General features: G+C 40.2%; 1 protein-coding gene across 2 annotated transcripts in view; it reads left to right on the forward strand.

Annotated features, from left to right (window-relative positions):
* CDH8 (cadherin 8) overlaps nucleotides 1–22,950 on the forward strand; it is a 152,300-nt gene that overhangs the window by 33,803 nt on the left and 95,547 nt on the right. The window contains exons 1-2 of one of the 2 annotated variants that reach the window (XM_058846239.1): nucleotides 15,489–15,642; nucleotides 22,154–22,448. In XM_058846239.1, the coding sequence (XP_058702222.1) occupies nucleotides 22,262–22,448 (187 nt within the window). In that variant the 5' untranslated portion in view covers nucleotides 15,489–15,642; nucleotides 22,154–22,261. Of the gene's footprint in view, nucleotides 1–15,488; nucleotides 15,643–22,153; nucleotides 22,449–22,950 lie in introns of those variants that run through there. The other variant, XM_058846238.1, reaches the window with a different exon arrangement.

A 22,950-nucleotide genomic window follows, 5' to 3' on the forward strand; every position in this document is an offset into this window, starting at 1 on the left:
CCTGTCCATCCCTGTCCGTCCCTGTCTGTCCCTGTCCATCCCTGTCTGTCCCTGTCCATCCCTGTCCATCCCTGTCCATCCCTGTCTGTCCCTGTCCATCCCTGTCTGTCCCTGTCCATCCCTGTCTGTCCCTGTCTGTCCCTGGTCCCATGGCCCCTTCCAGCCTCACCCATCCTGGCATTGTGTTTTATTTCTCTGTTGACCTGGGAAAGTTCTCACAGTAAATACAAAGGACAAGGACACAGTTCCACTCCACAGGCCTTGGACTGTGTGCAACAGATGTAACACACCATTGTTTATCCTTTGTGGCTGCTCATCTCATCTCGTCACAGACCTTTAATGACTTTATTGGGCAGTTTATCGACTCAGCTTCCAGTTTCCTTTTTCCTTCCATTTGAGGTCATTGCAGACAGAATACATCTTGAATTGGCACAAGATATCTCACTCTTCTACATAGCTCAAAATTACTAAAGCTCTTCCTTTGTGCAGTAGTTCTGGATAGCTATTCTCCAAATTCTAGTCCCCAGTATTAACAATATCAAACATAGTTTAATATACTGGCAAATTCTTGGAGCTTTACTCTACTCGTGGTGGAAATGGCTGAAAATCCAACAGCCTTTTACCAGGTTTTAACTGTGGTTATGAAGTCTTAAGCCAGGTCTGCAGACTCATAATAACTGATAAAAATACATGTTTATAAAGGTTGCTTCAAGGTTGGGGATGTGGCTCCCTGCAGAAGAATTCCTCCAGTGTTAAACTTGATACTACACTGGATGAGAGCCAACAGGCTCTAAACTTACTCCTAAAAACCTGGAGCTGGAGATCTTTTCAGAGAATACATCTGTATTGCTAATTTGCACCTTGAAGGAGGAAATTGGCTGGAGAGTTGGTGAGAATGAATAAATTGATTCACAGTGGGTTGACAACTCCCTGTGTCTGACTTTCTGTGAAACATCTGTGGGTGATGCCACCACAAAATTTGACTGCTGGCTCGCAAGCTGGTCTGCTATCAATATGTGATTAAAAACCTGTTGCTCAGATATATGAACTGGATTCATGGCACTGTTTTCCAGATTACTTTGTCTTGCTTTGAATGGGTGATAAAGGGGCTGGAGCAGAGCAAGGAAAAACCTGCTTCTTCAAAAAATGTCATCTCTGCTGACTCTCATAGATGTGCAAGTGGAATAATGCAGCAGAAAATCGAGCCCAGATCTGAAAGTAATGATTTATTCAGAAAATATTTTTCTTTATAAAAAGTTTTCTTTTTACAGTTTTAGAGAGAAAAATAATGAAGATGAGGAAGTTTTATCAAGTCTTACAAGGTGAAATTTCTAGCAGCTAAATCATTAAATGCACTCATTTGTAAATATCAGTGATGGAGATGACAAGTTGTATAGATCACTATTCTTCTCTTCTTGTCATGAGGAGTGGTGATTTATTATTTGAGTAATCATGCAGCACAACACAGGATTTAGATTCCCCAAGAAAAAGATTTGAGATGTTTATGAATGTATTAGTATTTCATCATTAGAAAATTATGAGCTCAGAAAAAAAAAAAAAATCATTAGTTTCTAAAATGTGATGCTTGTACACTGAATAAAGCTGTAATGTAAATCAGACAGGCAGACATGTGAATCAAATGCTCCTACACATCATATATTAAAGATTTTCCTGAATTGTTTTTGCTGTAGACAAAGAATACTTATGTTTGTGCCATGATGAAGGTGCAGCATGTACACAGAAAATGTCCTTATGTTGAGCACGCTTAATAAGTATAACTGCACTGTTTGGTCTATTTCATCCTGAGAATTGTCCAGTTTCATACAAAGATTAAATGAGACAAGACACTCAGATGTCCTGGCAGTCTACACTCGGTGCTGAAGAATGAACAGATTAAATATATGAAATTCTTAGCTGGTATCTTTCTGCAAAGGAAAACATAACATTATGCAATTACACAATATGGGCATTTAAATTTATTCAGCCGTTGTAGAATCTGCCTGTGGCTTCTTTTTCCCCCGAAACAGACATTATTGTAGCTTTACTCTGAGAAGCAATTTGCCATATCACAGCTGGTCATCAGTGAGGCATTGTAGGGCCTCATTCCATGGCTGGCCTTCAGTGAGGCGTTGTGATTCCCTGGTGCTGCTCTGTGCCAGGACACACACTCTGTTCTTAATGCAGTGAGGAGCATTGGATGAGGATTTGTCGGCAGCACAAGCTGCAAGTTTGTTTTTTCAGGCTAAAGGGCAGGCCTATTTACTACAAACTCTAGAGCCTCTGATTTTATAATTGGAAATCAATTGGGCAGAGCCTAGTTTTGCATATGCGACCTCTTCCTGTGACTGTATCCCAGAATGGTTTTTCTCCTGAAATGATTTGCTTAACAATTTTACATTAACACTTAATCTCTTTGCAAAATCAGTTTGAAATACTAAATTACCTGTGTGCTTTTGGTGACCATATAGAAAAAAGAAGTTTAACCAACATGGAATTATCTGAATGGTGTTTTTTTGGTAATTTGCATGTTAATCTCATTGTTCATTTGCTTTAATTAAAAGCCATCACAAAAGTTATTGGCACTGTGGAGTTGCTGTGACTTTGGTAAGGGCACAGTGGGGCCGATTGCATCTGGAGTTTCTATTGTTCTCTTGTGTCCAAGGAGGGTAAAATGCAGCTGGAGTGTGTTAGGCCAGACATTGCTAAAAGACTTTTACTCAGCTGATTTGGCCACCATGGGCCTGTGTGGGCTCATTTCTGTCCTGATTGCCCTGCTGTTTGGGAATGCTCAGGTGGCAAGGATCTAGCATTTCCCATTATTATATTTCCTATTATTATTTCTCTGGCATTGTGCACAGAATGCTGTTTAGCTCTCTGAAAAGAAGGAGCCTGGCCAGGGTATTTAATACCAGTGACCTTCAGATTCAGGGCTGGGGGAACAGGACCCAAAATCTGTTTTGTTTGCTGGAAGGTGAACTACACAAACTGTTAAATGTGACAAGTTCCTCAGGGGCCAGAGTGGGACCAGTGTTATTAAATATCTTCATTTAGGACACAGATGAGTGGATGGAATGGGTGGATTAGATCAGAGATTAGGAGGAGGTGAGGGTGGGCAGGCCCTGGCACAGGGTGCCCAGAGCAGCTGGGGCTGCCCCTGGATCCCTGGCAGTGCCCAAGGCCAGGCTGGACATTGGAGCACCTGGGACACTGGGAGCTGCCCCTGCCACTGTTGCTTTTTCCTGTATTTACAGCGCTTGATTTCATACAAACATATCAATGTGGCAATGTATAAAATATATTGCTGTTCTGGTTAATTTTATGCTGGAAATTTTCCATATTAAAGAGGAAATTCCTAATCATTAACTCAGTAATTTCTTTTTTTTTTTTTTTTAATTTTTGATTTGCAGTAATTATTTTATTGTGATGGTAGCAATTTATGTTCTGGGAAGCAGGAATGAGGAAATAATCTACTGGGTTTTCTCTTTTTGCCTGAGGTCTCATTATCTGTGCAAGCTTATTATATTTACTACCCCAGAGTAGTGCTGTTGTAAAATGTGCAAGAATATCTGAGATTTGTAGTATGATAGGGCTGAATTCAATTGAATTGGATCTAAGTAACTGCAGATGTGGCTGGTTTCATCTTTATCAGCTTATCTAAGCTTTTGCACTTAAAGGCTTCTGTCAGTTCAAAGCACAGGCACTGCTTGGTTGAACAGAGCTAAACTATGGTAGCACTTCTTAGCCTTTCAAAAATAATTCTAATTTTAATTCAAACATATGTACTACAGAACTTGGAGGAGTTTAGATATGCATCAATTAAAAATTCCTTTCTGTTTTTATAATATAAGGAGGCACAAAAAAAGGAAACATATCAAAGCTAAGTTTAATTTTAGTTTTCTCAAAAAAATGTGTCTTCTTTCCATATGAACAAATATAATTGAGATTTTTCCCCATTCCCTTGCTTAAAAAAAAAAATAAAAATCACTAAAATAGAAATCAAGATTTAGCATCAAAGAATGATTTTGTCAATACAGGCATTTGGGGTGATTCTTAGAATGTCGGAATAATTATAACATTTCTGTTCAGCATGGGGATAGACAAGAATTCGCTGCTCCAGAGCATACTGAGATATATCTAAGTGCATTTCTGCTTTTGAAATGATGGCAGAGCCTGCAAATACAGCAGGCTTAAAATGGCTTTTTTAAAATTTTTTTTCGTGGGTTTTGGTTTGTCTGCATCTCCAATTTTGATAGTTTGTACTTCAGCTGAACATCGTGGCACATTCAGAGGAGAGCTGAATCCTTTCTTTTGATTGTGGGTTTTTTCTTTCAAAGGGCAGAAGGATGGTCCTGATATGGATCTCAAATAGATCACTTCAAAAAGAGCATCAAATTTATGGCTGGAGATTTCCACAGCGAGAGCGAATTCAGCCTAATTCATTTTCTAGTGAAATATATTCAAATCAATCCCAGAAAGGGCTGTGCACAGGAATGGCTGAGTTTGTGCATCAAAACTTGTAATCCAAAATCCTTTGGCCAAAGTAGCATCTGTGAAAGATAAGCAGGAGGAAATTATTAGGAAGAGACTGTTAAAGAACTAAGCAGATCTCAGGTCTAATAATTGCTTTTCCCTTCCCAAAACTCAGTCCAGCAGCTTTCACACTCCTGTGTGGTATTTACCATTTATGAAAACTTTACTTGACTCTCAATGATATCCTAGATAAGGTGAGAATATGTTTTGAAAATGTAATATTCTTATCCTTGGGAAAAAAACCAAGCAGTTGGATCCCCTGTAGTGTTTGTGCAGTCAGCGTGGGGTGATGAGAGGCAAGGGATTATGTCCAGGAAAGTGCCTGTGGTGCTCTTGAGATCAGTGCTTGGCACCAGGGTGACCCTGAGGAAGGGATCCTTCACCCACAGTGGCCCTGTCCCCTTTCCTGTGCTGCAGCACGGTCCTCGTCACAGGTGGGTCCCAGGGAAAGCAGCAGGATGTTCCCTTATGCACAGTGCCCCAAATGATGGGGGAAAAAGGCACACTGGGAACAAAAGGAAGAAAAAAAAAGAAAAAAGGAGGAAAACAAAACTTGAGAGATTGAATATGTGCAGCCTTGACCCCGTGGGGTGACGGTGTCACTTCACAGCCCCTGAGCACAGGAGTCAGTTGTGCCCATTCCTCCCCAAAACAGCACTGAGCTCCGTGTTCCCTGTGGAACATAAATATCCATTTCCAGGGATGTTTTCTGGGGGAAAATTATTGCCTTCACAGGTGAGATTTCTCCGTGCTCACTGTGGATTGCTGAGGAACTGGAAGGGATTCCTGTCACTGGGAATGATGTAATGTAATTTAGGAGGAGATAGTATGGGGATGTTTGTCATCCTGTGATACAGCTCAAAGATTTTCATTACAAACTACAAAAAAAGTAATAATTTAAAGGTCTTTCTAAATCCTACACAAGAAGGAAGCTCAGCAGGTATTCTAAATGTGGAATTTACTCCAGTCTTAACTCTTCCTGCTGGGATTATTTATTCAAATTGTGCAGAAAGATGCCAAGTCATAGTTGTGGCATCCTTTATCACAGACACACAACACGCTTATTTTGTTCATTAAGATATCCTAATAGGAGATCTTTTGATCTGTATAACTCAGGAGCACAAACTAAGATGTTATTGTAGAGATAAATTAATGTGTACTAGATAAATGATTAGGATGTGGTTATTTAGCTTCTGTTAATTTGATGTCAGGTGACAACAGGCTCAATATGAGTGAGCAGTGGGTGCTGCAGCAAAGCCAGCAGGCTGCTGGGTCACACCAGCAAGGGCATCAGCAGCAGAGCCTGAGCCATTATCCCTCTCTACTCACTGCTTGCCCCGCCACACCTGCAATGTTGGGCTCAGATTTGGTCCCAGCTATGCTAAGAAGATGTGGACAGGCTGGAGAGGGCCCAGAGGTAATCCAAGGGCTGGGAAGATGCCATGCAGGTGTGAAAAATGAGGTTCATGGTTTTTTTACAGAGTTTAAAATTTTAATAGAAAGACAATTAAATAGAAATAAAGTAAAATGTACAAATACGGCCGGGTGTCTCTGCATTCAGCTGAGAGCACACCTTAATAACAAAGGACTGTCCCTTAAAAACAGACCCCTATTACATATTCATAAACTCTCATACATATTCATACATTCTTCTTAAGTTTTTTGATGTTCCTTTGTTTAGTTTTTACCTTGCCCCCTTCCCAATAGATCAGTCTTCTTGGCACCACTGGGATTTCTATCGTCCAATAAGGATGCAATAAATCCTTCTCTTGGAGGTCTTGGCGGACAAGATAATCTTAAGAATGCAGGGGGGTCTCTGACTATCTTTTTATTCTCTGGGTTATATAAACAAAAAGTAGTTTGTGCTTTAATATGTTATAGCCTAACATATATATGTATTATACCACTATTTCTAAATTTCATCAATAACAGAAATAAAAGAAACTATATTAGTACAACAAAATTTTCTAACCTTATACATATAACATTCATTATAATATTTGTGAAAACCAATAATATAATATGCACTTATAACACAGGGAAAGGCTGGGAGGACTGAGTTCAGCCTGCAGAGAGGAAAGGTTAGGGGAGAACTTATCACCGTGTTTCAGTATTTAAATGGCAGCTGACAGGGAGATCTCAGAACCATGGATTGGCCTGAGCTGGAAGGGACCACAAAGATTATCCTGTTCCACCCATGGAACACATGGGCAGGGACACATTCCACTGTCCCAGGCTGGCCTTGGACACTTCCAGGGGCAGCCCCAGCTGCTCTGGGCACCCTGTGCCAGGGCCTGCCCACCCTGCCAGGGAACAATTCCTGATCTCTAATCCAGACTGCTCAGTTTGAAGCCATTCCCCTTTCTCACCAGGAGTCACATGGAAAAGATGAGGGGTAATGTGTAAAAGTTCCTTGTGGGGAGGTTCCAGCTGAACATGAGAGGGATAATTTTCACAATGTGAACAGCCAGCCACTGGAATAATCTCCCCAAGGAAGTGGTGGATTCCCCACCACTGGGCATTTCTCAGATTCAGCTGCACAGGGAGCTGGGCAATCTTGTCTAGACCATGCTTTTATCATGCTCTGGCCAATAAAGGTTGAACCAGATGATCTTTGAGGTCCCATCCATCTGTGTTCTGTGATTCCATGAAGTCTTTAAAGCACTCAATAAAATGAATATTTGCTGTCCACCCCCGAGTCGAATGCCAATTCTTGTTCATAACATTATAAAGTTAAAAAGAAAGTCCGATAATTGTCTCCAGCAGACTAATTTGCATTATTTCCTCCTAGTAATTATATGAACAATGGGGATTCTCTACCTAAGAGCAAAATACATGTTGATCTGTATGTGCTGAAATATAATCACAGCAAATGTGTTTTAATTATGTGCAGAAGTAAAGGCATGGCAGAAAGCTGCTCTAATATCTACAGAATGAGTCATCACCTAAAAGGACTAAAACATTAAAATTAAGCTGGTTCTAATAAGGAAAATAATTAAATTATGATAAACAAATGAAATGAAATTGCTTTATTTTTGTTGGAAGGAAAGGTTTAATTGGAGGATTTGTGTAGGCGGTAGGGAAGGCTTTGCTTTTAAAGGAAATAAGAATTTAATTCTCCTGGAACTTGAGTGCTGTTTCTGAGATGAATGACAGATTTTCATTTCATGTGCAGTTGAAAAGTTGAAGGGAAAAGATACTTTTGTGTCACTCAAAATACAACCTCTTAAATACCAAAAAAAGTTTTGGGGTAAGCATAGTACTTTAATTAGATGAAAACGAAACCCCTTACATGATAACAAATAAAATTCATTTAAAAGGGAATGTTCTGTTTAAATTTTAAACATACTAAAAAAGAGAAACACTTTAGAAGAATAAAATCAATGCATATACAGGTATAAAAAGCTTTTGAATGGAAAATAACATTGAAGAAAACAACACGTTCAGAAAAAATCCTGCCTTGGTTCTTTTCTAAACTTTTTTTTTTTTTCTAAATCAACTTTTTAGTAAAATTAACAGTTTATCTCACTGAATAATTATTCTTGTCCAGAAAAAAAAAAAAAAAAAAAATACAAATGTAAAATCCTGTGCAGCTCCAAAGGTAAGGCTGGTATTTTGGGGGTGTGTTTGTGGTGTGAGCAGCCATCCTTAGGACTTTTAACTACTCAGTTTGTTCTGAATGTTGGGCCTCTGTTCCTGTGAGTGTTTCCCCAGCAGTGGAATGGGCAGATGATGTGATTTGTGCTTAGCAGTGGTGTGGAGATGCTCTCTCCGTTACTGTGGGGACACATTTGGCATGTGGAGTGATGTACATGACACCCCTGTATTCAGATCTGGACCTTGATAACGTTCTCTTGATTGCAGGAAGACAAATAAAAGGGTTGTTGCGGTTTGTGGGAAGCTGGGAGTGAATTGCTGGTGTTCAGCATGTGTGATCACTCAGCACTGCCCCCCAGGGCTGCATGACATGGCCATTTGATGATGACTCTCTCTCTGCTTGGGCTATCAATATAAAATGTCACTTCTAGATGAGAATCAAGCCAGAAGAGAGCTTTAGCCACAGGGAGGGAGAAGAAACTAGCTTGGCAGGAAGATTCAAGGCAGAATAAATAAAGTCTGAGAGTATTAGCAAAAAAATACATTCACTATTGAATAGAATGTTATCCAAGTCAGGTATTTCTGGAAAAAAAAATAAAAAATAACTCAGAGGCTCCATATCCATCTCTTCTGCAGACAAAGAAGCTGTTGAAGTCCATGTTATCTCTGCAGACTTGTTGCCCACCTTACAGAATGCAATTCTTTGTGTTCTCCTTGGTTTTAACCAGCTGCTATCCTGATTTCCTCTCATGCAGATTTCCTGGAAAAGCTTCTTCCCATCAATCAACTCCACCATCACTCTGATGGTGAAGGATTGCTTCTCCAGCACTTCCCCACAGGCCTAAAGATTCAGTAATTGTCAAATCTCTTGTAGAAAAGAGCAGGAAATGGAAAGAAATGTACTTATCAAATGTAAAACTCTCCAGATAAGCAGTAGAGTAAATATTTTCACAAGCATTCCTGGATTGTTGGGGTGTTTTTCCTCTTTACTGAAGACTGTGGTTTGTTTGGTTTTTATTGAGGAAAAAGGGAAAAAGAAAAGCTCCAGCCATCTTGTAATCAATAAAGTGGCATCTGGAAGTTAAATATTCTCAGCTTCATTTTCTGTGGCAAGACTTAAATTGCCTAGCGTTCCTGTAACTTTTTTATCCTTGTGTTTAGGAGGCATATGCTTGGTATTTTTTTTTGTTTGTTTTTTTCTTCCTGCTTTCCCATGTATTTACTCTAGATATTTCTATTTCTTAGTTGTTTTCAGCCTCTAAACTGGCTGCTGTTTGGCCTTTCAGTTTCACTGCCAGTGTCCCTTTGGAACTACATTTCAGCAGACAGAAGAAAGCTGAGATATGAGGATTATTTTTTTCTTGTGACAATATAGCATAATTTAGCTGGAGGCTTTTTACATTTTTCTCTATTATCCATCACCTAATCTGCATAACCTCATTCCTTTTTATTAGTAAGGGACAGATGTCAGACTTGTAACAACTCTTATATAAAAGTTATTTTTGGAGGGATAAAGAGTAAGTACACTGCATGGAACACAATTTCACTACAGTTTTTCATTTTGTCTTAAAAATATAGATTCTTTTTAGATGTAGAGAATGGTTAGAATTAATGTGATGTTCCTCTAAACTGTTAGAATTGGACTGATTAGAGAGTGGCAAACAGCAAGCAAGGTTTAAAGTTCCAGCTGTAAGAAATCCCAGGTATTCATGGATCTTCAAAAAGGGATTTCCATCCATCCTTATGGATACTACAGTCTCCACAAATGGGATCCATCTGTAAGGGGCTGCTCGTGTAACACCTGAAACCTAAGAATTTTCCAGAATTCTTTCACAGACCTGGACCTGTTTGTTATACCTGTATATCAATAATATATGAAACTGAAGCAGAATATATAACTGGCCCAGGAACTCTGCTTTTCTTAGGATTTCTCTCCTATTATTGGGAATGTCAGTGCTGCAGCCCCACAGAATTGCTGTGTGTTTTCTCTCGGGTTTTGTGCTGGTTAGAAGTGCAGAGTTTCATTCAACCCCATTATTTTGTCTTGAAAATAAAGCTTGAGCTTGTTGTAGCACTGCATCCAAACTTCCTCATCACACACTCAGGAAAGAAAAGGAGACTGGAGGACCCAGGGGGTTTCCCTGCTCAGCCCCTTTGCCAGCACTGCTGCAGTTTAATCAGCAGCAGTTATGCACCAGACTGGAGAAAATGATGGCTCCAAGCACTCCTGTCCTTCTGCCTTTTCCTGAGAGCAGTGGAGTTGGCACAGCTGAGGCAGGGAGCTCTGGGCCAGCTGATAAACACACACCAACCCACAGATCACTGGTGAGCTATTTAAATAGCCTGGCACTGTTAGTGTTGGTGGAAAAAGAATTTGGTTTAATGCTGGTGTGATTGTGATTTCTGACTGGTCATGGTTCCAGCTTGTCTTGACAGTGCATTGACACTGCTGGTATTTTGTTGAAGAACTTCATGCAGCAGATTATTTTTCAGTTAACTTTGCCATCAATGTCCATTTACATACCCAATAATCCCATCTCCATAGGCAAACAAAACATTCCATCTCCTATATCCTGAGTAAATGTGAAAAGGCAGCTTTACTGACTTGATGAATAATCTCAAACATTTTACTTCAGGGTCTTGCTATTTTCAACACTTTATTATCTCCCAGACAAGATAATTGTTAATCTCATTATTTATCTCATTTGTATGGAAGTCAGTTACACCTCTATTAGTTACCAGAAAAAATATAAAAAATAAACTTGTAGGCCAGTGGTAAACTCTGACTTTAATTGGGCTATAAATTGTGGAATCATAATATGAATTAATAACTAGATGTTAGTTGTGCAGGGGTTTTTTTGAGGGGGTGTTTTTGCTTCTTTATCATTCTTATAAGTCTTTGTGCTTCTCATAGAGTTTTGTTCCTTTAAATTTGAGAGAGACTCCTAATGAGGTGTTTGTATCAGGCTCTAAAACCATTCAAATTTAAAAAAATAAATCATCTCAGGACTAGAAATTTGTGAAGGCATTCAGCTCTGTTTTTGCCATGAGTTTGAGTCATACTGAATCCTGAGGTGACAATTGTAGAAACTAGCCAATGTCTTAGAAAGTTGTTTGTTTGTTTGTTTTTAATTATGTGTTTTGGGTTCATTCTTCCTTGACTCTGGTTTAGAAAAAAGGAAGAAGAAAAACTTCCAAAGCTGTGGAAGGCTGTAGCACACGATGTAAGAGTCCTTGTGACAGCAAGGACCTCTAGGTGTTATTGCAGTACAAGTAATTAATAACTATTATTTACAGCTCAGTACTGACTGCAGTTGTCCCCTGCCCGGCTGCCATTTGGTGCTCTCAGTAGATTTCCCTCAGGAGCTCCAGCAGGAATAGCAGGAACCTTCATAAGATATTTGGATTTTGTTTTATTCTTGTATCCAGGGTATGATTGGGATCATTTAAGAGCTCCACTTCTCAATATTGTACCTCTTCCTCATCTTTTTAAAGGTAGCTTTTTTGTGGGCTTTTCATCCTGAGCACACTTTTTATTAGAGAAACCTCAGCAGAGTCCTTGGAGATCTTCAAAGTCCTCCCTCATGCAGCTGTTTCCCTCTTTTGTTGTTCCTTTTATGGAATTTATGTTCTCCAGCGAGCAGCCTGATGATCAGCTCTTTGAAGGAGGGGGAATACACATCCTGTGTATTTGACAGGTCCTCAGAAATCATTATTTATCTTGTACACCTCAAGTGCTGCCCCAGCCTGGGCCCAGCACAGCAAGGAGCTGCAGCTGCTGCACAGAGCCCAGAGGAGGCTCCAGGATGAGCAGAGGGATGGAGCAGCTCTGCTGGGAGGAAAGGCTGCCACAGCTGCCATTGTTCACCTGCACAGGAGAAGCTTTGGGCTGAGCTCAGGGTGGCCTTGCAGGGCCTGAAGGAGCTGCAGCAAAGCTGGAGAGAGACAATTGCCAAGGGCTGCAGGAATTGCCAGGAGGCAGGGAATGGCTGCCAGTGGCAGAGGGCAGGGCTGGATGGGATCTTGGGCAGGAATTGTTCCCTGGCAGGGTGGGCAGGCCCTGGCACAGGGTGCCCAGAGCAGCTGGGGCTGCCCCTGGATCCCTGGCAGTGCCCAAGGCCAGGCTGGACATTGGGGCTGGGAGCACCTGGGACACTGGGAGCTGTCCCTGCCATGGCTGGGGTGGAATGGATGGGCTTCAAGGCTCCTCCAAACCCAACCCATCCTGTGATTCTGTGATGCCTTTTCCATAGTGAGCATCCTCTCCTTCCACCCCAGCAGAGGGGAAGCAGGACAGCTGCTCACCCGTCCTTCCTGAGAGGAGCACTGGGGAATGGCAGGAACAGCTGAATGGGGACAGGGCCAGATGGGGCTTTGGCTGTTCCGAGCTCACAGAGTGCTACGAGCTCTCCCCAGCTCGTGTGGGCAGAGCAAACCGACAGTGATTCAGCCATCATTAAATTAGTACAGATGTCTCCCGCAGCCTCCCACAGGAGTCTTTCCATGAGCTCAGACAATTTGGATAAAGGTCTAGACTAAATCATTGCTAAGTCTATATGGATTCTGGCTGGTTTGAGATTGACATATGTTACACACTTGCAGCTCCTGGGATACTGATTTGTATACAAGTTGATGGTATCCATGCTGAGCCAGAGCTTCTTTTTTGATGGGATGCTGACCCCAATTTTGGATGTTTGGGATCACAGGTAGCTCAGGTGCTTATAGCAAATGACATAAATACTCTGAATGGTGCCGACACTTACAGCACTGCTAATTTTGCTTCCTTTGAAACAAATTAGGTGTGATCTGATGTGCCAAAAAATGGTGATAATTGTCCCTGAGACTTGAGTCTCCAAAAGTCCCGGGCAGGGGACTGCAGGGCTCGATACAAGTTGCTAGAGAATTAGAGGTAATACATCACTAGGAATTAAACCCTGCTGGAGCAGGCACAGCGGTTTATTTCTGCATATTTAATACTGTCGATGTGTAATGGTTTATGCATCCTCTCCGCATTCAATTCTTCCAGAAAAGCATTAACAAAGGCAGAAGCTATGATCTTTCTCTAGTGGTTTAAGGAATATTTCAAATTTAATGGTGTTGCAAATTGATCGCATTATGAGAGACATAACCTTTGCGAGTGAGTTTGTAAGAAATTCACAGGAATGCATGACTTAGTGGGAATGCATGGGAAATTACATTAGGAAGCTTTGAAAACCACGGGAGTGATGAGGCGAATAACTCCTTGTGAAACTCCATGAAATGATAATAACTAGTTTCAACCAGGTTCCTCCAAATAACTTACAATTCTGCATGAGTTATCCCTAATAAACATCTAACTGCAAGGAAAGAGGGAAAAATAATAAAATTATCCTCATGTTACATCTATTTATTCTGATGTATGACACTCTGATGTTGCTATGTAATTGCAAACAGAGCAGCTCTGAAGAACTGGTTCTGGTTTGTTTGACATCTCATAAGGAGTTTGTTTTGTAGCATTTCCTAGTTGTGGTTATTTTCACATTCTAAGTAATTTGAAAGATATTTCAAGTAAGAAGAAGCTGCTCCTGCACCCCTGTGAACAGTTCACAGGTTAGTGTAAGTGCACTAGAAATCAGTCACGTTGTCACCTGTAAGCAGATAGTTTATAAGAGAAGCAATATGTAAGTACCCACAATTTAATTTTTCAGCTCTCTTTATTTCACTATTACCTTCTCAACAGCTTTCAATTTTAGCTCGAGCTGGCTGCAGAGCTGATGTTTATATTTCTGCACTGTAGCTGTGTTTGACAGCCAATTGCTAGAGAAGAGCTTTCTATTTGCACTGCCAGCTTTATACATTATGTGGTTTTAGACAGCACTTACTTCCTTGTTCAGACACTGAAGGATGTTAAGCAGTAATCTTAAATTTGAAAAATTACCTTCCAAAAAAGGTATTTTGCTGCTTTCAGACTGGTTTTATTAAATATTATTAGCAGAAGGCATCCTGCATGGATTTGAACTTCTTTTATTAAAAGGGAAGACAGGTTAAATATATTATCTCTGGGACTCTTCCAATCATTTTGAGCAAAACATGAGAAAAAGCCAGGCTGGTAAAAGCAGCTGAAAGCAGGGCCTTGAAGGATTTTAAAATCATGACAACTTAAATATTCTTAAATAAATAGACATATCTTCTCCCCTTTGACCACTCTGGCCTGCTGTACTTTTCTGTGCCTTGGCTGATCTAAGCTTTGGCTTGTGTAGTTTGGCAGATTTTGTTAGCAGCCTTCAAATTACTGCTGTGCCTACGTAGTGATTAACTTTTTTATTCCTCTTCTGCAATCCAAAATATGGCTTTGACATTCACTTGAGGCAATCATTTCAACAACACAAAGAGGTCTTGGTGCTCAACTGCAGTGAACTCTGGGGCTGAGAATGGAGCCTGGCGAGTTCTAATGAGCTTTTAAGGAGGAAAAGAAAAGTACAGCTCAAACAACACGGCAGAAAAGCTCAGAACATGGTGAAGAAGATGATGATGATGATGAAGAAATGAAAAACAGAGTAGGATTTGGGATATAGGAACTGCTGAGCTTCTGGCTAGTCTGTGGAATGGGAATTCCTATAGCTTATGTTTTGGTAGAGCCATCTCCATATTTTCTATGTATTGAGGATGGATTGTCAAGTTAGCCTTTGATGGCAATAAAACTGACAGCCCAAAGGGAAGAGCCCTCTGAAGTCATTCCTGGAGGCTTCACGAACCTTACATGTAGCAAGAACTGCAGCAGAGTTTGTGTCCAAGACTGACAAGCTGGAGGAGGGAGTAAATGGCTTTGCTGCTCTTTCACTGAGTTGGGAAGAGAGTGACAAGTGCAGGAGGAGGCACTGTTAATTATAATGCCTGAAGCACTGGAATTGTTAATGTAAGAGCTTGACCCCAAACAGTGGGAGATGACAGATACTTTTTTTTCCCCCATAAAGACACAAAAGAGGGAATATGTTTTACAAGACTAAAGCCGCATGCAATTTTTGAGGCTCTCTATGCCCGGCTCTCAGATCTCCTGTGGTGAGGCACTGTTCACTGCAGATGAAATAATAGGGAAGTAAATGAGATGGGAAAGGATTCCTCTTCAGCAGCGTGACACAACTTCATCGCATGCTCCGAGTGTCAGGAACAGTTGGGTTAAAAAAATCCAGAGCTGCTTGCAGGAGCGGTGTGTGCTGGAACAGGGGAAAGGAACAGCAGTCTGGGTTCAGAAATAGTCTCATGAACTCCCAGCTGGGCAGAGAGCCAGCTACAAAAAGGTGCCAGCCATCTGAGGCCACTTGACACGGGACACTTGGGCGTTAAGAGCCGTGGAGAGCGGGGACTGGAGCGTCAGGCCAAGCTGCGGTGGGACACGGGGCAGGTGCGGCGGCGGCGTTCTCAGGACAGAAGGGAAGACAGATGGTATTCCCAAATGGAAAGGGCCAAGGCCAGAGCTAGGAAAACAGAAAGCTTAAGCAATCATCTGGCTTAACATAAGGACTCAGAAACAGCAAGGTATGTAAGCAATGCGTGCAGGAAAAATCAGCCTGAGAGCGGGGTCTGGGTGGGAGCAAAGCGCCTTGTCCTTGTTACCATCACAACCGGTGGGGTTGGGGAGCTCTTGCATCTGGGGATGTGGTTTCCTCCTGCCTAGGATGTTCCCCTGGCACAACAGTGAAACAACACCAGAAATACATAAAAATTCTAATTACAAATTCATATAGAGACTAACGAGATAAATGCATGAAGCTGTCTAAGAACGGCCTGAGTAGTCCCACGGTCTGGATGTTTTTTCCTTGTGTGAATCTTTGTGAGACTGAATGTGGGTTTATCTCTTCCTCTGTTCCTCCCACCTGTAAAAACAAGCAGAGTTATATTTTTTTTTTCTCCCATGACATTAAACAAAATTGGATATTAAAGATTGTTGATTCAGCCTGGTGAGGAAGGCAATAAATGGTACAGAAAGGACCAATGTCACTGTGACCAGCAAGGACTTGGATCAAGATTCAGGCAGGTTTCCTGAGCTCTTTCCTTACATCATTTGGTCATAATTGGTGGATTAAAATAACCTGAGTGTTAAAAGCCAGGCTTGTCTGCAGTTTTTACACAGCAGTTCACTCCAGTGTACTGTGGGATGATACCAAAAGGTAAGCAATGAAAAGTCATTTGTGCACAGTTGCAGCATGAATATAAACAGAGACAAAATTAGCAAATCAAATAGAATAAAAAAGCAGTAGCAAAGAATAAACAGAAACATAAAAGAAGCCATCTGGAATCAAAGATACTCAAATGACATGGTAGGAAACTGAGGCAGACAAAAGCAGAGATTACACTCTTAAATGAAATTGTTAGGGATATTACTGCTTTAATTCCCTTTGAATCTGGTTATGAAACTGCAGCTGAGAAGTGTGAGCAGTAATGTTTTTTGACAGTTACTCCAGAGGCTTCAACTTACATGATTCTTGGATCTTAAATGGAACCTTTGTCATCCACGGACATGTCTGTTTCCCTTCTGAAAGTGTTCCAAGGACTGACATTGTGTCAAGAGCATCAACTCTGTGCCCCAATTTATCATTACCCTGAATAATAATGCAGAATATTTGATTCTCCTCTATCCCATTGTGCACTTATAATTCCCATTACTAAAGATGGGATCAACCTATCCGTGGAGAAAATGAAAGATTCTATTAAATTGAAATGAAATTCACTTTATTAATTCTGTGTTGTGTGCGAGTGAATCAAATCTATTTATAATAGTTTAATTAGGAACGACTCCAAACCGTGGGTCAACAATAAACACGTTCATTGTCCGTGATGTGTCAGGGCACATCAACAATACGTAAAACAACCTTCTGTAACTCCTAAAGAGGCTCATGTTTTTAGGAAGAAAACACCTCTGCAAAGCCACGTACAGAATCACCTGAAGAATAAAGTGCATTACAGATTTTGAAAGCATTTCAAGCCCAGCATACAGTTTTTGATATATATATATCAAATGGCTGTAAAAGTCACTAAAACCCCTCCATACTTTCACAGAATGAGTGAGAGCTTCTTAGAACCCAGCAGTTTCAGAAAAGAGTCATAAAAAGCTGAAAATTCCATCTCAAAGTCCATTAAATGGGGTCTGCCTCATAAATGAGGAGTTTTATTGCAAGGCAAAGGTAAAAAATAGAAGAAGAAGCCAAAGCATTAGGACAGTGCTAGTGTGTTGTGTTTGTGTCTGTGAAACATCAGGTGAAAATCAGTGAGGCACCCTTAAAAGAAGATTCCAGAGTCAGGACAGGGAAAGATGATGCAAATTTTAAAATGAAGTTTTAAGGGCAGATGATTCCTTTTCCCTTGAAACAAGTACAGGGTAATTCCCTTGTAATTACATGAGGATGAATTAATTACTTTCTAACAAACTCAAATAAAAACTTGACTACATAATACCGCCTTCTCTTGCCTTAATTAAAAATGTCCAGGAGCATTTTCATAATGAGTAGAGTCCCTCACCCTTCCCCACGTGAATTATCTCTATATTTATGCTTTTTTTACTGATACAAGGAAATTAGGATTACAGATCCTCCCACTGATGATCTGTTATGGGCTCAAGTTGTGCAGCAGCACCAAGCACCAGAGAGGGTTGGAAGTGCCCAATCCTCCTGCAGAGGAAAATCAACAGCTTTCTGCTCATCTGGGCATGGCCCAGCCCCAAGTGCATGATGCACTTTCCTGATGGTGAACACAGAGAAATCTTCGTGCTGAGCAACCTGTTGTTTTGACTGCCATGGGTTTGCCAGGTAGCTGAGTGTGAGCAGGTGAGACAGTTCCCATCTGCAGAGGAGACTCGTAAATCTGCTCAGAATTGCAAAGGAGCTTCACCAGCCTCGCTCCCAGCCTTTGTCCATACATTAAATCCCTGGCTGCAAATGCAGTTTGGAGCCAAGTACTTGCTAAGAAAACCTTGTTTAAAATATGCTGAACAAAGAGTTATGGAATAGGAAAATTTAATAACAGTCCCACACTCTTGGAGTTGTGTTTTACTGCAGAATAGCACTATTGCATCTGCAGAATATAGAGGCTCTTAGAATAAATTTCATCTTTGCAGTTTCTCTGGCATGGATTTTAATTATACATGTTTGCAATATATATACATGAAAGACTATAAATGTGTTTTATACCCTTGAATAGTCTGTTGGTGATGCTTTTAGAAGTGCATTGGTCATTAGTGAAAATAATGTTAATTTTGTGGCAACACCCTGTGTGTGCTGTTCATGTCAGTCCTGGCTTCATTGATTACCATCTGTATTATCAGACAGAACAGCAAAGGAATTAATAAAGACTAGAAATTGCTCTAGTCTGAGGGTTCATTTGGAATTAAGTTAATTTTTTTAGGAAAAAGATCTGTGCTGAGGCTACAGCTATTAGTAAGGTATTAATACAGGACATCTGCATCACCATTAAAACTCTGAGGTGGTTCAAAGTCACTCCTGTCTCCATAAATCCAGGCATGAATTGGGTGATGGACTTGCATCTGCTGCTTTAAGAGAGGAAAGTGTTTGGATTTATAGTCCCATGGGCAGGGCAATGATGGAGGAAGAAGATTTCACTTCCTTTGAAGTTTAATGAAGTGAATCTCACATAATGGAAGTGATTTTGTCTCTCTCTGAACATGATGAAGTTCTCCAGTAAATGTGTTTGTTTGTTTTGGGGTGCTCTCTGGCTTACTTACATTCTCTAGCAGTGGGACATTGGGGCAGATATAGACATTTTCTGTTTTAAACAGAAATTCTTGTTGCATCTGGATGTTGCTCTGAAAAAGGTCAGCTTTCAAGCATAGGTGTAGCAAATAAAGCTGCAGATGTGGAAAGCAGTTTCATATTTACATTTGTGAGGCTTTTTGAGCAGAAAGCACTATTCATTTCTCATATTCATTATGCCCTTCTATCATTCACCTAGATCCTATATAATTATGTGTTTAATGATCTTCACCCTTCACACGAACACAGCTTGCTGAAGCTTGACTCTTGCAGTAAATTATCATTCATGTCTGGTAGAAGAGAGGAAATATTACTTGGGAAAAGTGCTGTGCTATCTGACTTAAGACTTCAGTCTGTGATATAACTTTGTAGGAGATAATGATGACTTAATCTTAAATCTAAGCAAGAAAATGATTTTGAAGAAGCGGCTCGTCCATTGGTCATTTGTTATAATATATTGATATTAAAGTGTAAGGACTTCAAAACCTAGAAAAATTATTTTAATTTTTTAAGTCAGTTTGGATGTTCTCCATAGATTGTAGTAAATCCCACCTTTATGTCTTGATTTTTTATTAAAGAACTTAAAAAAAAAATTGCCACTACAAATCTTTAGGTAAAAATCTGATCTTCCACTAATCATACTTAATTTCAATTAAGATTATTAATTGAAATTAATTTAGCATTATATATATGATATAATTAATTTAACATTATATATATTATTAATTTAACATTATAAAATGCTCCTATCTCTTGTACATTGTTTAATGTTTAGCCCTTCGCTTTATAATGTTTCAAATAGCAATATTTGAATAGCAAATAGCAATTCTTGCTTTTGATACAATGGAATTTAATTTATTAGAGGAAACGATTAATGGTAATCATAGATATTTTTATCATTTTAGCTGCTGGTATCTCACTAGAACTGCAAAGGTTTTATAGCTCTGTATTAATATCTACCAGAACTGATTTATGAACCATGACTGCTGTTGGATATTATGGGTAAAGCCTGAGATCACATAGACAGCCTCTCTTACTTATTAGCAAATAGCAAATTCGAGAATGTTTGAGCCTTCTCAAATGACTGTGTGGGATATCTGGTTTATTCCTAAAAGTTCAGATTACAGCATTTCGTTGTGTGGCTGGGTGAGCTGAGATGTTCCCAGTTCCTCTGCTGAGCTGTGGGTGTCCAGACAATGCTGTGATATTACATCACTCTAACTCAGCTCTGAAAATCCTGCCAAAACCTTCATATGCAATGGTAATGCCATATAGATTTTATTCAGGGAGCAAACAGATGCTTAAATTATAAACAATCTGTTTAAAACACAAATGCTGGATTGATCTTTACAGGCTCTGGGGCCCTGAAAATAAGGGTCATAAGGATAATAATCTTAAAGGCAAAAGGAGTTGTGTTAACTTTGTGAGCAGACCAAACTGTGACATGAGCCAGGAGGGGAGGGCAGTGGCTCAGAAAATGAATCTGATTGTTCTCAGGCAGGAGCTGATGGCAGGTGCAAAAAGAAAACCAGACTGAACTTTTGGAAAAGGGACTCAGCTGTCGCTTGACATCTCTGTGTGCATTCCTGTGGGCTGGGTAGGAAGAGTGAACTGGATTGAGTCATACATATTCACAGCTAAAGCGCTTTGGAAAAGTTGTTAAAACAATGCTGCTGTAATAAAATGCTGCCCAGCACAACAGAGAGGATGAGTTTACACCTCATGTGGTTGGTGGGAGTTCTGCCATTATTGCAGGGCAGGGAATGCACTGGTGGCCAGGATTTTGTGTCTGTAACAAACCAGATCAAGGGGGAAATCAGCCCTGGCTGCTGCTGTCCACTGTGCTCACTGCAGCTAACAGAGCTTTGAGTTTTCCAAGCTCTTGGACAGCTGAATTCCCAAACAGAGGAGTTTAGATAGAGCTGTTTGTGACCAATTCTGGACAGAAGGACCCGCAGAGCCTCTTGTGACATGAGAATCTCCCTGTGGTTTGGCCACAGCTGGTGTTTCAAAGCTTTTTTCCACACCTATTTTAATATCCTTATGCAAGCTCTTATATTAAACAATGCTGCTGCCTGGCCCTGGCAACCCCTGCTATCAATTGAGAGTAAAATGCGAAACCAGCAACACCTTCTGTTGAGCTGTGTGCACAAAATGAGCAAACAGGAAAAAGTCTTTAGTACTGCTTGTAACTCATGCTGCAACCTAAGCAAGTTGTACTTATTTCCTTCAGACTGTCTTTTGTGAGGCAGAGATAAATAATAATAAATGCAAGTTACATTTTTAATGATGTTATTCGCTTCTTATTGATCATATTGAGTGTGTTAGACCTAACAGTAAACAGAATTTAAACCCCTATTACTGTGTATTCAAGTTATTATCCTCTATTTCTGAATGTGTTGACAGTGATACATATGATCCAACCAATTCACACTCACACTCTCACAACTTAAAAATTATTGGAGATAATCTGATATCCAGTATTTGGTTCTGAGCCTACCAAAAAATCAGTGGAAGTCTTTTATCCTCAGGTTTTTAATGAATAAAAAAATTCAAAAGAAAGAACATGTTTCTCATACTGCTTCAGTTTATTTTAATCCTCTCTTGCTTTTTGAAAAGCCAAATACAAATTTAATTCAATTTTTTTTTTTTTTTTCTGGCAGGGATTTGAGGAGGATGGCAAGATGTGTGCAAAGGTTCTTCTACCAGGGCACATACTTTTAGAATAAAGATCTTAGAACCTTTTAAGTTCTGCAAAGATCTGAGTTGTGATAGACTCCTTAATTTCTGTGACTGCTGTCTGTGACAAGATTCCATAGATGCCAGTGTTCAATCATTTCTGGTCACCTGGAAATAAGCTGAAAGTAATAACTAAAAATAAGAAGTTAGATTAAAACGTATGTTATGGTTAACCCTTCCCTCACCCTTTGATCTAATAGGTTAAGGACATTTTGTACTTGTTCATTTGGGCTGATAATGGTTCTGAAGGCATTTACATTTTAGAATGGGGATTTAAAATATATATAACAGCTGCTTTTTAAATAGAAAGTCTAATTATGCCTATGATTGCATCCATTTTTGATTAGTATGCATACAAATGTTTGCTCTCCATGTGTATTCAAGCTGAGCTATGGATCACTGGTGCTGGCATTGAAGCACAAAGGAGCAGCTGACAAAATGTATAGTTAGACCAAAGCAAAGAAAACACCACCAAAACTCTGTGTGTACATTTTTTTTTTTTTTGTCTCTAAAATGCCTTTATTGTTTCTTTTATCCCCTTTTAGCTGCACACTGACCTGGACCCTGGCAGCAGCAAAATCAAGTATATTCTGTCAGGAGATGGAGCTGGAACCATCTTCGTGATCAATGACAAGACTGGAGACATCCACGCCATGAAGAGGCTGGACCGGGAGGAGAAGGCAGAGTACACCCTCACTGCCCAGGCCGTGGACAGGGACACCAACCAGCCCCTGGAGCCCCCCTCAGAATTCATCATTAAGGTTCAGGACATCAATGACAACGCTCCTGAGTTTGTGGAGGGCCCCTACCACGCCACGGTGCCAGAAATGTCTGTTGTGGGTACGTATGTGTGAGCAGCTCCCAGCTCTGGCCCTGCCAGGAGGCTGTTGAGTTGCTGATGAATAATAAGGTATTTATTATGTTGTTAGCATTCATTTGCATATTTGCAAATCTTTTCTTGGCCGAAGCTTTCATCTGCAGCACAATAGTTGAGTCCCTCAGTAGTAAGGAAATGACTAACAGCTGTATTAATGTGTCTTTGTCCAGCAACACTTTAATGGGCTAAATTTATATTTCCCTTCTGACACTGCAGTTAGAGTATTGTTATTGAGAAGGATTTATCAAGATTTGCTCCAGCATGACGCTCTAATCCTATTGATATTTTGTTGATGTTTAATTATCTGTTTGTTGTTTTCCTACACTTGCAGGGCATTGATACATACTTATTTGTTTTCCTCTAAGTGAAACTGTAATCAGGCAAAAACATTGAAATGAAAGATGCTATGTCTGGGAATTGATGGTTTGGCTGTAGAGTGGACTTAACCAATTAGCCACAGGATTT

The sequence above is a fragment of the Poecile atricapillus genome, chromosome 10 (assembly GCF_030490865.1).
Source record: "Poecile atricapillus isolate bPoeAtr1 chromosome 10, bPoeAtr1.hap1, whole genome shotgun sequence".
NCBI lineage: Eukaryota > Metazoa > Chordata > Aves > Passeriformes > Paridae > Poecile > Poecile atricapillus.